We start from the raw sequence: 14,741 nt of genomic DNA, 5'->3' as shown, positions 1-14,741 counted from the left end.
TTTTTTTTAACTTTAATTTATTACTTTGCTTTAATTTACTTAAGACACTTTACTTTTTTATATCTCCATTCCTTTTCTATAATTCTTTTAACATACGTTCTCTTTTCTCTTCCAGTCAAATCCCCGCCGACGCGTATTAACAGCCATCAAGTCACCATCACTAGTCAGCGGTATCCTAGCTCGACCATATATAGGTTGATAAGCTTGTACAACGCTCCCCTTTACAAATGTGGCCTGAAAATGTCGGTATACGCGCCATCGAGGTGCTTTTTCCCTCCCAGTACGTAGACCAAACTGAGCTGGAGCAATTTGATGGCGCTTCAGCTGGTAAATATACCATCGGTTTGGGTCAAGCAAAAATGGGTTTCTGCTCGGATCGCGAAGATGTCAATTCACTGTGCCTCACTGTTGTTACACGTCTGCTGGAACGCTATGATATTAAGCCACAAGAAATTGGACGTCTAGAAGTCGGCACCGAAACAATCGTCGACAAATCGAAATCAGTGAAATCGGTGCTGATGCAGCTCTTCGCCGACTCAGGCAACACAGATATCGAAGGTATCGATACAACGAATGCCTGTTACGGTGGCACTGCTGCGCTTTTCAACTCCATCAACTGGATTGAATCGTCCAGTTGGGATGGCCGTTATGCGTTGGCCGTGTGCGCCGACATAGCCGTGTACGCGCAGGGTGCAGCGCGTCCTACTGGTGGCGCTGGCGCCATTGCCATGTTAGTGGGCCCCGATGCGCCGCTCGTGTTCGAGCGTGGTCTACGCGCTACACACATGGAGCACGCCTATGACTTCTACAAGCCTGACTTAAGTTCCGAGTACCCCACAGTGGATGGTAAATTGTCGATACAGTGTTATCTCTCTGCGCTGGATACATGCTATCAGCTGTACTGTAAAAAGTTCGCCAAGAAGTATCCCAGTGCGACGCAAGTGGGATTGGACAACTTCGATGCGCTACTCTTTCATACGCCCTTTTGCAAGCTGGTGCAAAAATCAGTTGCGCGTGTTGTTTTCAACGATTTCTTGCTCTGCAGTGCTGAGAAGCGTGCGCTCAAATATCCCGGTTTGGAGCGCTTCAACGAATCGACGCTGGCGAACACCTACTTCGATCGCGATGTAGAAAAAGCTTTCATGACGCAATTCGCCGATGTTTTCGAGGCGAAGACGCGCAAGTCACTGCTGCTCGCCAATCAGGTGGGCAATATGTACACACCCTCCGTGTACTCTGGCCTCGTTTCGTTGCTGGTCAACAACGCGCCCGAGCAGCTGGTGGGCAAGCGTATTGGCGTCTTCTCTTATGGATCCGGTTTGGCCGCCTCCATGTATTCAATTTTGGTGACAAAAGATGAAAAAGTCTTCCAGCAATTCGTATCCAAATTGGATTACGTGTTGCCATTGTTGAATTCACGTGAAAAAGTGGCACCTGAAGTGTTTTCGCAGCTGATGGCAGTGCGTGAGAAGAACAACCATGCAGCGCCATATACGCCGAGTGGTAGTGTGAGTGCGCTATTTCCCGGCACCTATTACCTCAAGGATGTGGATGACAAGCATCGACGTACGTACGAGTGCACGCCAAGCATTGCGAACGGTGTGCATTAGTCGGCGATCGGCGCAAATCGGGGATGTGGTGTGATGGTGCGCGCTAGCAGCAGGTGGGAGACATGGTGCTACGCTCTCTGTGTGGGATATATAATCACCTTAGCGCCATAGGCAATGCTTTAAATTAGCATGAATTAAGGTAAGTACGCGATGTACATGTTAAATTTTAATGTAAATTTTAATTAAGAATTCTTCTACTTCTAGCGATACACAAATACTATATTCAACTTAAAATTTTTTGGTGCGCAATTATAATTTTAAGAGTATGTTCTTTTATAGTGATTCTAAAGAAACACTTGACAATAATAGTTTATTTGCAATAATGTTGCTTACAACTGTACGCAACCAAACACATTTAAGTATACATATGTAAATATGCAATAAGCGATTGCATCAACTAATTGCTGCTAACTGAAATGGCTAAATTGAAAAAAAAAAACTAAAGCAAGAGAAACAAATATTGTTGTAGAGGCCACGTTACGGTTTGGCGCACTTGTACAGACTTCAAGCCAATTTAAGAACGCGGCAAGGAAGTGGTAATTTACGCAGACGAATGACGCAGCTCTGCCTTGTACATACCTTATTAATTGACTGCAATAGTAATTTGCTTTGTTATTTGCGTTCTTGTAAGCAAACATACATTTGCTAAGCACATCATGTACTTACTTTAAATTAAAAATTCAAACTTTTTCCTGTTATATAGTCTAACCTTCGTTTAGTGACCGCTTCTATCCAAAAGCAATTAACTTCTTATGTATAAAAAAAATATAGAAATCATGCAGGGATAAACCCAAAAGTTGTGCTTACGCTTAACAACGGATAAATGTCTTATGTCAAGAACCATGTAGCTTTATATGTATGTATGTACATGCATGTGTGAAAATATCAGCATTTATTTATGAACGTAAATTAAAACAAAATTATGTAAAAACTCTGTAGAGCCCTAGGTAAGGACAAAAGTCTACCAATCAAAAGCAAGTCTCGTCATTGGAACAGTCTTGGCTATGTATGTATATGTCATATAAATACTTGAAAAATAATTTTTGCAACCCCTAGATGATTGAATAACGAGAAATTTACCAAAAGCAAACAAAAAAAAAAACAGAACACTGATCCCCAATAAAATGTACTTTGGAAGTTTTATACCAGTTTTTATACATGTACATTAGTATACATAAATTTTATGATAAGATTAATAAGAATCATTTACGTACGGCTAGGCTATTAATCTAACAAACTTTAATATAATTAAAGCAACTTGCTCTTATCTGATAAGCGAATTATTGTGTATCAACAAATTAACTGCTGACAATTATCAACCATTAAGAAATCCAGTTAGTAACAAATTATTTAATACATAATTAACGAAAACACAATGAAAATAAATTTTTGTAACTTAAAATTTTATTATAAAATATCTAGGATAATGTAATAAATATAAATACTTATCCTGCATATATTTAGTAAGAAGAAAATAAAATGTATTCAATGCACCTGTAAGAGGAATCGATTTTTAACGCTCACTGTTCATAACTAAAATGAATTGCGGGTAATTTGGTTGAATTGTTAACATACATAAGCTGATGAAGATAAAACATCAAGTCAAAAGCATAGGAATTGTAATAAGGAATAAATGAAAAACCTGAAAACAAAAGGCCGAATAAAATTATAAATTATTTTGAAAAAATAACTTATCTTGAGTTGGTCCATTTTCGCTTTAAAACAAAATTTCCTTGGCTTTTGAAAACAATATTTGAACGATTACCTAGCCATAGGTGTAGTTTTTTTTTTGCAATTGGCTACTCACTGTCTTCTGTCTACTGAGTCTTGTCGCGCAGTTTTCTGTTTCCCGTTTATGACGATAATGTTATTTGTTAAATTGGTAAAAACATTGTAAAAATGTTGCCAATTACTTCGAAATGTGCATGTCAAAAAAGTAAATTCGGATTTTGTTTGCGTTTTTCTGTTTACTGAGTTTAATCGCTATAAAAGTGCCACAGAAACAGTGACTCAAACAAGGCACCCTGTTTTTTTTCGATATATTCGTAATGCCTTTCGAGCTAAATTTTTTTTTGTTATTTTTCTAAAAATACTCTCCAAAATTTAACCAAAATCACATTTTCATCAATAGTTCAACTTTTTTTTTGCAGACTGCTCGTGGTTTTTTTTTTTCATATAACAAGTGAAATTTACAAAAACTGGCGTTGATTTTTTAAATTTTATTTTGCAGTTTATTTCAAAATGAGAAGCGCTTTTAAATGACCGCTTTCAGGTGGAGCTTTTTCAAAATTACCTTCTCTTTGGTCTACACTGTGCTCTTTGAAAGCTGTAATAAAATATCTTCCAATAGCACTGCCATTCGAAGGCATACGAAAAGGTGTGCTTCCAAAGCAACGGAAGTAAAATAAGGGAAACAATGTTCTGCGTTATTATTATTTCGTTTAGAACTGAGTATAAAGGCGATTTCATACAAAACAAGGAGTCAAAATCGAAGCACGTCAGGCCTATCTCTTAAAAAAATCTGAAATTTCATAAATTGTACCAAATTATTAGCTACCTTGCCACATTGATAGGAAGCAAACAATAATCTGGGGATTTAATGTTGTGCGTGGAAATGTTCAGTTATTTGTACAATGATTTTTTGGTGGGGAGCGGAGGGGGAAGAAGTGTGGCACCTAAAACTTCACTCATTATAAAAAGCACTATATAAACTTGAAGAAAAGTTTCATTCTCCTCACTGCCCTTTCTACAGGCACTCGGGGGTAAAATTAGCATTTTCACAAAGAAAAATTAATCTCGTGTAAGAATATTAGCAGTATTTTTGCGCAAAACTCTTTTCCGCGTTGGTGGGCTTCGGCCGCGCTAGAAAAAATCAGTCCAAATTTGGTTACGCCATCCACAGTATTTTTGCTCAAAATCCACCTCTAAATTTACAAAAAAATTCATAGATTATTGGACATTTGTACAGAAAAAAATGTCTTTCTTGTTTAAATTTAAGCATAAAGTACTCAACCATTCTACATTTTGATAAAGCTACACCTTATTGATTACTATATGAGTTATTACAAAATACGAAAAAAATTTCAGCTTACTTTTATATGGAAAAAATCCGATTTATTTTTTCTATCACGGGTGGGCCAAATAAAAAGACCCTGGTTTTTGGAGCAGATATATTTTACGGAAATGCGAGTTTATTTAACTTTTCTGTGTGAACTTGATGTCTTATAATAAAACAGAGAACCAGGAACACAAACAAAGCAAAAACTACAAAAAAATTATGGCTTTATTATACAAAAAATCCGAAACTCCTCTGTCACAGGTGGGACAACGTTTGTCACGGGTAGGACACGTACGAATTTTTATATGAAAAGGAGCTTTTAGTGTGATCCATATATAATGATTAGTTATTAAAAATATAAGAAGCCAAGTAGGGGTTCAATTCACTCGCGTTTTATCTTAGGATAGTCCCTTTTACATCGCAGAAAATGCTTAGCACCGTCAGCCAAAAGAATTATTTAAAATGAACGCGATTTCCTAGCGTCTTGATATTTTCACTTAAATTTATTGGACTAAAAAACTGCATACCTAAAAATTCTGAACAAAAAGTTTAAAATTCTTCGGTGTAATTTTTAAAGTTTGTTGAATTTTTATAATTTTTGTAAGAAGTTTGAAATGTAGATTTATGTGGTTCTGGTAAGGTAATGTGCTAGACTTTTATAAAAAAAAACTAAACATTAGATTAACAAAATAAAAAACTAAAACTGGTCAATATGTAACTTAACTTAATCAGCTGACTACAAGGGTATATAGATAATGGACGAGTACGCGCATCCCCCGCTCCTCCCCTCCGTCCACCTCAACAAACAAATAAAACTTATCAGCCCTGTAAACCTACCTTTGACAACTGTCCCACACATAGCAGTCACGGGTGGGACATGCTTCTCTGTTGAATTATTCTTATATAACTACGTGGAAACGACAATGCAATGAAAATGCAACTGTCTTCACTCACGGATAACGGTACCTCGTTTAGAGGTTTAAAAATATTTTTCGTCAGCAATTTATACCAGGTGAAGTAATAAGAGCGAGAAAAAAGATTTGACGCTATCTTATTTGAAAGTGTGCTTGAAAAGATGTCTATAAGATAGCCGAATGTCAAGAAAACTAAGAAAATAAAGCGAGAAAGCTGTTTTATTACTACATTTGGTATAATTTCACCACGATTTTTATCCAACTTCCCTAACTTCAAAAAATTTTTTTTTTACTTTTTCAATGAACCAAAATTTTGCTGCTATTGAATCTGGTAGCATGCTTTTAGTTAAATGTCATAGCCTTGTTAAAAGTATAGTGGTCGGCAATAACAACGAATGTCAATAAATGAACCTTCTATTTTTGTATCATGGGTTTAATAAATCTCAATAGAAGAAAATTTCTTTTCCATTACTTTTGCGTATTTTTATGTGAATGTTTTATTTTCTTGGGAGCTATTTTCTAAGCTTTAATGTTTAAAATGCATTATAATGTTACTTCACAAACCTCTTTAAATCTATTTCATTTTTATAAAGCATAAAGCAAGCTAAAGGTGTTCTTACACGATGTAAAAAAAAATTTTGACACTTTCCACTTTCGTTCAGCTTCATTCCAATTTCATCCATGCTCTATCTTTCTTTCTTACATTATTATAATCGTTTTCATTTAAATCATATGTATGAAATTCGATGATTTTTCACATAGAAAATTAATTAATTTATCTGCGATTTGGTGCAATTTGTTACAATCAACTTTTCAAATTCCATTCACCGTTGAACAAATTCCCTGCAGTGAAAACCCAAACCAGTTAGAAAAAATACTAGTTCATAAACTAGTATGTGCCTACCAGTTCGACATTTTCAAAGAACTTAAGCGTTCAGCGACATCTGCCTTTGAATTGCCAAAGCCTAAAATAAAACGCAATTAATTGCTTTTCTTACAAATGTCGGCTCTGGCGTCACGTGAAGACTACTGGTTCTGGGATCGCAGGTTCGAGGCCGCTTGGAGGTGGTTGAGATTTTTAAAGTTAGATCAATGTAAGTAGGAATAATTATTTCAATTTAATTTAAATATAAATAACAAACTTAAAAATCTAGTTGCTTTAGAAATTAAAAAAAAAAAAATATTTGGGAAGAAATACTTGTGCCATAAAAAATAGATAAAAAAATTTTTTTTTTTTAATTAAATTTAAGAATAAAAAAACCTTAAATAAAAAATATAAATAAAAGAAATATAAAACTAATTTCCCTGCGCCAGGGCTTGAACCTGGTACCTTAATAATACCACGCGAGTGCTTTGCTCTGTCTGCCATTGTGACTGTTGGAGCGCCGCGAGCAAAAAGGCATACTAATGCTTTTCATAGGTGATGAATTGGCAGACTACCTCATCAACTGGTATGATGCTACTAGTATTTCTACTAATAGATGCTGATGCATAGCCTGACAATTGACATCTCGTAGGACATCGCAATGTTAAAAATACCAGTCGCTAACATTGAAAAAGGATAGAACGTGAACTAGTTGGGCTGAAACGCAAACTGGTAGAATTCTAGTTCACAACTAGTAGCTTTCCCTGCAGGGTTACGCTGCGATCTATAGCGTCAATCACCGCGATAGATTGCGCTTGGTGTGCACGCTTCCATTTGAAAAAACGTGTTGCGTTCGATTTCTATCGATATATCTATCGCTATCGCGTTGGTGTGCGCAAGGCTTAAAACCCCTCGTTTTTTGGTGAGTATATTACACTTCTATTTGCTCTTGTTAATCTTCTTTTTATTTTAGCGCAAAGAATGTCAACAGTACTCGCCAAAAGCATGTATTTTACAAAAATAAACACCACTAAGCACTTCACGCTTCACATATTTTGATAGCGCTTACACCTCCGCCAACGTATTTACTCAGGTATGCATGTATTTCTTTCACCACTTTGCAATTACCGTAAATGTATATGTACTAGGGATGTTAATCCCGGGATCCCGGACTTTTTTAAGTGCCGAAAATCCCGGGATTCTTGGAAAATAATTTGTAATTTGCAATGGTGGCAATAATTGAATGCCTTATGTTGACCAGTTTTCGCTATATTTCTTTCTTTTATTTAATATTTACTATTTTTTTATATATGGCTAGCTAATTTTACATACATATAACACCGTGCGACAGGCGATTTTACACACAAAAAAATCAATATATTCGCGAAACCATGGGCCAAATATATGCAGTAAAATTGCGTTTTTAGCTTTTCTCTCCGACGTCAGAAATTTTTAAAAGGACTTTGAAAATTAAATAATATGAGTAATTCAAAAAATAGTTAAAAAAATTTAGTGCAATGCACGTAGGAAACAGTATGGGTGTCAAATTAAAGAGAAAATTTTGTAGAGAAAGAACTGATTAAATTTTTTGGTGCATAAGGTATTGAAGATGTCCTTAAAAATTGTATCCTTGAAATTTTGCAATATTTATTTTGAAAAATTATATGTTGAGGACTAATATAAACTCGACAACGTCCTCGAATATAGTCCTTCTAACTTATTAGCTAAAAATAAAATTGATTAAAAGGGCATTTCAATACCTGTTCGTCCTTGTGAACCCAAAAAATATTATTTTTTTAAATCCTGCAGATTTTTCTCTTTCATTTGGTACCCATTTTTATTCTACATTGCACTGAATTTTTTAAATAATTTTTTAGAGTTCATCATTTTTTTGAAATTATAAAGTTCTAAAAAAAAAATTCTAAAACTAAAAACGCAGTTTTACTATATTTGGCCCATAGCGTCGTGAGTATATTGATTGCTTGGTGTGTTTTGAATTTTTTTCGTTTCAAAATGTTTCAACCTTTTTACTCCGAATTTTTAGAAAAATTTTAGGTATGCAATTTTATAAGGATAGCCCATTAAATTAAAGAAGGATAAAGTGCAAGTTTCAAGTGAGTAAGAGTAACGTTGATTTTTTATATTTTTTTTCTGGCGGCGTCACGCCAATCGACAATGTTCGACAATTTGTTTATATAGAAGAAAATGACCAGCATCGTTTAAAAAATTCCCAAATATCAATGGTATTTTGTAATGCATGGAACTTTCATTTTATCCTACTTTAATCTAATGGGCTATAAAATTGCGTACCTCACATTTTTCTAAAAATGTTGAGTAAAAAGTTTACAATTTTGGCAATATTTTTGTGTTTTTTTATAATTTTTGTACAAATTTTGAATTGCGCATTTAAATGCAGTTAATTATATGTAAAACGAGGTAGACTTTTATAAAAAAAAATTTAAATATTAAATAAAGAAAAGAAATATAGACTAAACTGGTTGAAATAAGGCGTTTCTTTTGTTTCTGCCACTAGTATTATGAACTTATTTCAATCACACAATACATATGTTGATTTAAGTTTTTTTTTATCGAGCGTTTTTCGACATGCCTTAAGTTACTTTGTCAGATATGTACTCGCTAAAGTATTCTTAAATGCGGATAAATTTAATTACTGCCTTTTGTTTTGTTACTAATGAAATATTTTTCAACCTAAATAATAAAGTAGATTTCAAACTCATTTATTTATTTTATGGTAAGACGGCTTCTCAAACTATATTGATGATATTTTTTCATGTTAAGTTGTTGCAAAATAATAAATATCTAAATCCCGGGACTAATCCCGGGATTTTATGAACGATGTCCCGAAAATCACGGGATCGCAAAAATCGAAAAATTAACATCCCTAATATGTACGTCATTAAAAAAAGAAAGAAAACTATGCCAATTTTATTTTGTCTACGCTTAGTGACTAAGCCTTTATAATTTTTTATCTTGTAGATATTTGCTTTTCGGTTTTTTTTCGCAAGAACGCTTAACCCCCGAAGCCGGAATGAGAGCAAAACCTTCTAGAGTATTTTCTCAAGAAAAAAAGTGAGAACAAAACTGTCGAGAACGTTCTCAACGGGATTTATATCAGAACTAAACCCTGGGGAATGATCCCAAAATGTAAAAAATACAAACAATTCGTTCGGGAACATTTTTAAGAGAACAAAGCGGGAACAAAAGTTTCCGGAACACTCTGACAAAGAAAAAAAAATCTAACGAACTTTCTCTCGAAGAACAATTTCGGAACTAATGTCTCAGGAACTTTCTGACAGAGAACGAAACGGAAACAAATATTCTCTGAACAATTCGCGAAATATAGAAGCGAGAACAACATTTTTTTCTTAGCGCTACATTAGTTTGAAATATTGGAATATTGAATTAATTAAAAATGAACTGAAAGATAATTATGCAAATTATGTAAACGAAAGACTTAAGTCACGAACTTTTCTTGTACAGAAAATTAAAAATTGTTCCATAAATAAATAGTTCACACTAATTATAAACGATGTGGAAGTTGAAACTATCCAACTTTCCCTGGCTTAGAATTACGAATTATCATCATTTTTAACGTTAAGTTCTCAAAACTTTTGTTCTTGTTTTGTTCTATAGCAGAACGTTCCCCAGACTTTTGTTCTTATTAGATCTTCCTGAAAATCGTTTGATAATTTCATTCGTATTGGAAACGTGCCCCTAAGTTTCGTTCTCATTCTGTTCTTCTTGAGAACGTTCCTAAGCGCAACTGACTTGGAAAATGTATTCGGCGGTTATTATGGCCAGGATAACTCACTAAAATAATCTTCGCCGAAAAATTTCTCGAATGTCCACGTGTCTGAAAATCAATTTCTTAAGCCGATGCATCCAAACAGTATTTGCATTAATACGTCCATATATACATGTGTAAGTATGTATGCACATCTGTACAGCAATCATCGCCTTTGGCTATAATACCATTGTTTAAGATATTAAAAAAAATTCCCATTTATCACAAATGTGAATAAATAAATTGAATGTATAAATAAACACAGCATTTGATTAACAGCTGATTAAATGTGCAAATCTTATTTATTCAGTTAGGCATGCGAATTCATTACGAATTAAAATAATTTGAAAAGCATGAAGATAGTTTCACTCAGCAATCCGTTACAAATAAGCTTTTCTATGTAAAAATATAAACATATGTATGTGTGTATATACATATGTACATACATGTGTACATTTATGGGCAAAATAATAGGTGCAAACTTATGTTTCTCGACCTATTTTTAATCATTTTTACCCAAAGTTCACCAAAATTAATCAAATTTCAAAAAATTTTCATCAAAATTTAAACTTCTTATTCAGAAATTATTGAAAAATTTCGAATATCCAACTTCCAACTATTTATATGAAAAAAACCTTAAAAGCCGCCAGCAAAAAATATTATTAAAAATGAATGCGATTTTATAGCCGCTCAGAACTTGCACTCATTTTGAGTGAAAATCTCTCAAGTGGACCACCCAGAATTAGACGGTCAAGGTTTTTTCGCACAAATCACTTCATTCGGTTAACAACCATAAAAAAATATAATTTGAGCAATTTGGCGAAATTCGAAGTTTTACAAGAGTTATTATTATTAACTTTTTTTGATAAATTCAGTAAGTAATAAAGTCTAAGTTCGGGCGGAAATACATTAAACATTAAATAACCGGCGCAAGTATGAAATATATGTTTTTTCACCTTTCCGAAAGCTACCGCTGGATGGTAAGCCGGGGTGTATCAATTTTGAGTAGGGTCCTTAAATTTCGAAATATTGCAGTTTCAAGCATTTCTGAAATTTACCGTTATATGGAAAGCGGCCGTAATTTAGTCCGATTTCAATAATTTTCAACGTTTTGCTTTTATGTGGCAAGCACAATAAAAATACCGAGTTTGGTACAAATTGGTAGAACGGTAACCGAGATACATATATGTGATAATAAGTGGGCGGTGCCACGCCCATTTTGCAAAATTTTACCATAAACGTATTTCTTGATAAAGAATTGTTGCAGGCATCAATTTTGAATAAATTGGCTTTAATATTTACTGAATTGCGAAGATTTTGTATTTCTCTAAATTACCGTTATATGGGATGTGGGCATGGTTATTGTCCGATTTTTTAAATTTTCGGCTATATGATCGGTTGTGCCGCAGAAACAAAAAACAACTAAGCATTTTTAAACACCCCCAAAATAGTTTCATACTTGTAGCAGTTATGAGAATTTTATTTCGGAGGCTACTTTTTCGGGTTATTTAATATAACAAGCGCAATTTACAAAAACTTGCGTTGATATTTTGAGATGTTGTTGCTGATGGTCTCCCGCGTTTTATTTCATAAGAAGTTCATACTTACATGAAAAAAGTGCAAAAAACCTTCACCAATAAAAAAAAAAATATTGTCAAAAATCAACGCATTTTTTTAGCCGTTTGAAACTTGCACTTCATTGGACTAAAATTGTATGGGCTTTAAACCTGCATACTCAAAAATTTTCTAAAAATTCAGAATAAAAAGTTGAAATTTTGATGAAGATTTGTTGAATTTTCCTAAATTTTGTATAAAGTTTGAAACTGTGATTTAAACGGGTTTGGTTAAAGCTTAGACGATAATTCTCACCTATTATTTTGCCCATAAGCGTAGCTATGTACTTTAGGTTGGTTGCAAAATAAGTGAAGTCGGAATTTTAATGCTTTCACCCCTTAGGATTACTCTATATCAAAAAAATATAATAAGTGTAGCTATACACATTAGGTTGGCGAAAAATAAGTAAAGTCGGAATTTTAGCTTTCACCCCTTAGGATTGCTCTATCTCGAAAAAATATATCCCTTTTTAATTTTGAAATCCAAAAATGTTTAGAGGTCGCTCAATGCGCTCAAAGTTTTCCATGCATTTTATATGGGAAAAACAACTTTTCGTAAAAATAGTATAGAATTCTTGAAAATCAATATTTTTCGATCGGAAAACTCTGGTTCTCTTCTGGAGACTTCCAATATCAATACCCAATTTTCTATTTAACCACATTTCACATTGACCACCCTAATTTACATGCATACATACATATGTAAGATTTAACCCTATGTATAAACATTCGGACACTTTTTAGAGTTAGAAAAGTTAATCCTCATTACGAGCGCAAAACAAAGTCAGAAAATAGCATATTTACCTGCTTAGAAGTGCACGCCAATACGAGTCCAAGTTAGAACTCATATGTATTAAAGTCTGAAACATGATTCTTCCTGGGTCTTAAAAACAAATATTCTTCATAATTCTGATTATAATAGTCCAAAACTATCCATTGCTGCCAAGTTTTTCCGTTTAAATACACTAGTCGAAAGAAAATTTTAGGCAATACCATGCGAATTTTCGATACGACTCGACTATCGAATGACGAGTCACGACACTCGCAATGAGGCGGATAGAAAAATAACAAACACAAATTTAGCACAAAAAACATTGTGAATATTTAAAGAAAATTAATACGTGGTCACTGGTTTGATTCACTGGAGCATACAGTGCGATGCATTGTTATAAGTGAGATGGGGTTCTAACAAACTCGCCAGGCATAAATGATTTAAGCAACAGTAGCATTAAATGAAACCGAATAATCGAAAGCACTTTTGTAATTGACGTGCACTGAACTTAATAGAAATGCAAACATCACAGAATAGGTGACTTTAAGCACTTGACAAAAAAAACTTGAACCCATTAGTTGAAGAGCACTCAACTTTTAATTAAAACAAGCGATAACAAGTTCATCAATTACATATAAGAAATGCATACAGGGATTTTCGTATGATGGAATATATTTTTTCCGTCACTGTATGTAATAAATATAAATGAACCCATCTGGCGCATGTCTCTCAATTGCTGCAATTAAAATTGAGAAAAATAAAACCACTGCTTGTTATAGTAATATGCATATGCATATGAATATGTATGTAAATGTGTATAAGCATTTGCTTGTAGTCGGTTTTTTTTAATAGCCATAAAGAAAATTAATAAGCACAAAGAAAAGTGCAAGTGTCGGTAAAGCGATTAGCGATTGTTGATAAAGAAGCTTTTCTATTAATAGCTTAGCAAGCTGCAAATTTCCATAATTATTTATAATTTGTCTTTAAAATAAAATCACAAAAGTATTAGTTTTTAGTTTGTATATAATTACGTATACATATATTTTTTTCTTATTTAATTACTTTATTAAAGCATTTTGTGTAACAGCGTGTTTAGTCTTGAAAATTGTACAAACATATTTTCCTTAAAAGAACACTCGTTAAAAAAAAGTATATAAAATACATAGAATAATTGCCATTTTAATTCAATACACTGAATTTAAAAAAGTTGACACCTGAAATTGACGAAAAAATAAAACTGTTATTTTAAGGCAGAAAAATAGAGAATACGAAGTTAATTTGAATAGTATATTTTGGGTATTCACTACTGTCAGGTAAATGGGTTACCTGGTTATGAGGTTATACATAAGTATAACCCATAAAGAAAAAGTATTAATTTTTTAACAGGTAATCCAAAGGGCAGGGAGGTGTGTAACCACATTTTTTTTTTGTGTAAACTTCAAATGTATCTGAGGAATTTTCTGTGTAATATCATAATTTTTTGTAATTACCATTTGGGATAATGCGTGTTTCAAATGTATCCAACTGCCTGAACAGTCCTAATTTTTGTGATTTATCGAAGAGGTTCTAAAAATAATAATAAAGATATTATTTCCAACACTGTAAGCTCACGCTATTAAATATTTAGTCATGCACCATAACACTGTACAGCACTCGGCTGGGTATTGGACCAAACCAACTTTTTTTTAGAGATTGAGAGTTAGCCTCCGAAATCGAGATATGGGCCTTCGAATTTCGAAATTGGACCTTTGGTAAAAATTATTTTTAATTATTGCATGTAAAAAGCAAAAAAAGTAAAAATACAGACGTGGTCCGCCTTTTGCTCTTATTTATATGGTAGTACATTTTTTTGGGAAAGCTTATATTACAGATGCTATAACGGGTCAAAGGTGAGATCTTCGAAAATTTAAAAACTGAATATTTCAAACAATTTTGAACTGAGTCTTTTCATATCGTTTTAAAGGTGATTTAGCCCCTTTTCTTGTGATATGCATATTTGTATACTTCGTATATAAAAATTTGAGAAAAAACACATTTAAATGAAAAAATACCTAAAAAATCAGTTCAAAATTGTTTGCAATATAAGGAATTTAATTTTTCCGAA

At 33.3% G+C, this 14,741-nt stretch overlaps 2 protein-coding genes across 7 annotated transcripts in view; one reads left to right on the top strand and one right to left on the bottom strand.

Annotated features, from left to right (window-relative positions):
• Positions 1-14,741, top strand: part of LOC118742653 (hydroxymethylglutaryl-CoA synthase 1) — a 54,464-nt gene that overhangs the window by 31,633 nt on the left and 8,090 nt on the right. For 5 of the 6 annotated variants that reach the window (XM_036474884.1, XM_036474886.1, XM_036474885.1 and 2 more), the window contains 2 exons: positions 116-1,749; positions 1,815-3,283. In XM_036474884.1, coding sequence (XP_036330777.1) covers positions 228-1,610 — 1,383 coding nt within the window. In that variant the 5' untranslated portion in view covers positions 116-227 and the 3' untranslated portion in view covers positions 1,611-1,749; positions 1,815-3,283. Of the gene's footprint in view, positions 1-115; positions 1,750-1,814; positions 3,284-14,741 lie in introns of those variants that run through there. The other variant, XM_036474889.1, reaches the window with a different exon arrangement.
• LOC118743788 (alpha-N-acetylgalactosaminidase) overlaps positions 13,650-14,741 on the bottom strand; it is a gene marked incomplete in the record, with an annotated part of 15,261 nt that continues 14,169 nt past the window's right edge. Inside the window, 2 exon segments of the mRNA XM_036476553.1 lie at positions 13,650-13,851; positions 14,128-14,203. Coding sequence (XP_036332446.1) covers positions 13,817-13,851; positions 14,128-14,203 — 111 coding nt within the window.

This window comes from Rhagoletis pomonella, unplaced genomic scaffold (genome assembly GCF_013731165.1).
Source record: "Rhagoletis pomonella isolate Grant_MI unplaced genomic scaffold, Rhpom_1.0 Rhpom_scaffold_00007, whole genome shotgun sequence".
NCBI lineage: Eukaryota > Metazoa > Arthropoda > Insecta > Diptera > Tephritidae > Rhagoletis > Rhagoletis pomonella.
The sequence above is the reverse complement of the archived record's forward strand: the minus strand, read 5'-3'. Positions and strand labels throughout refer to the sequence as shown.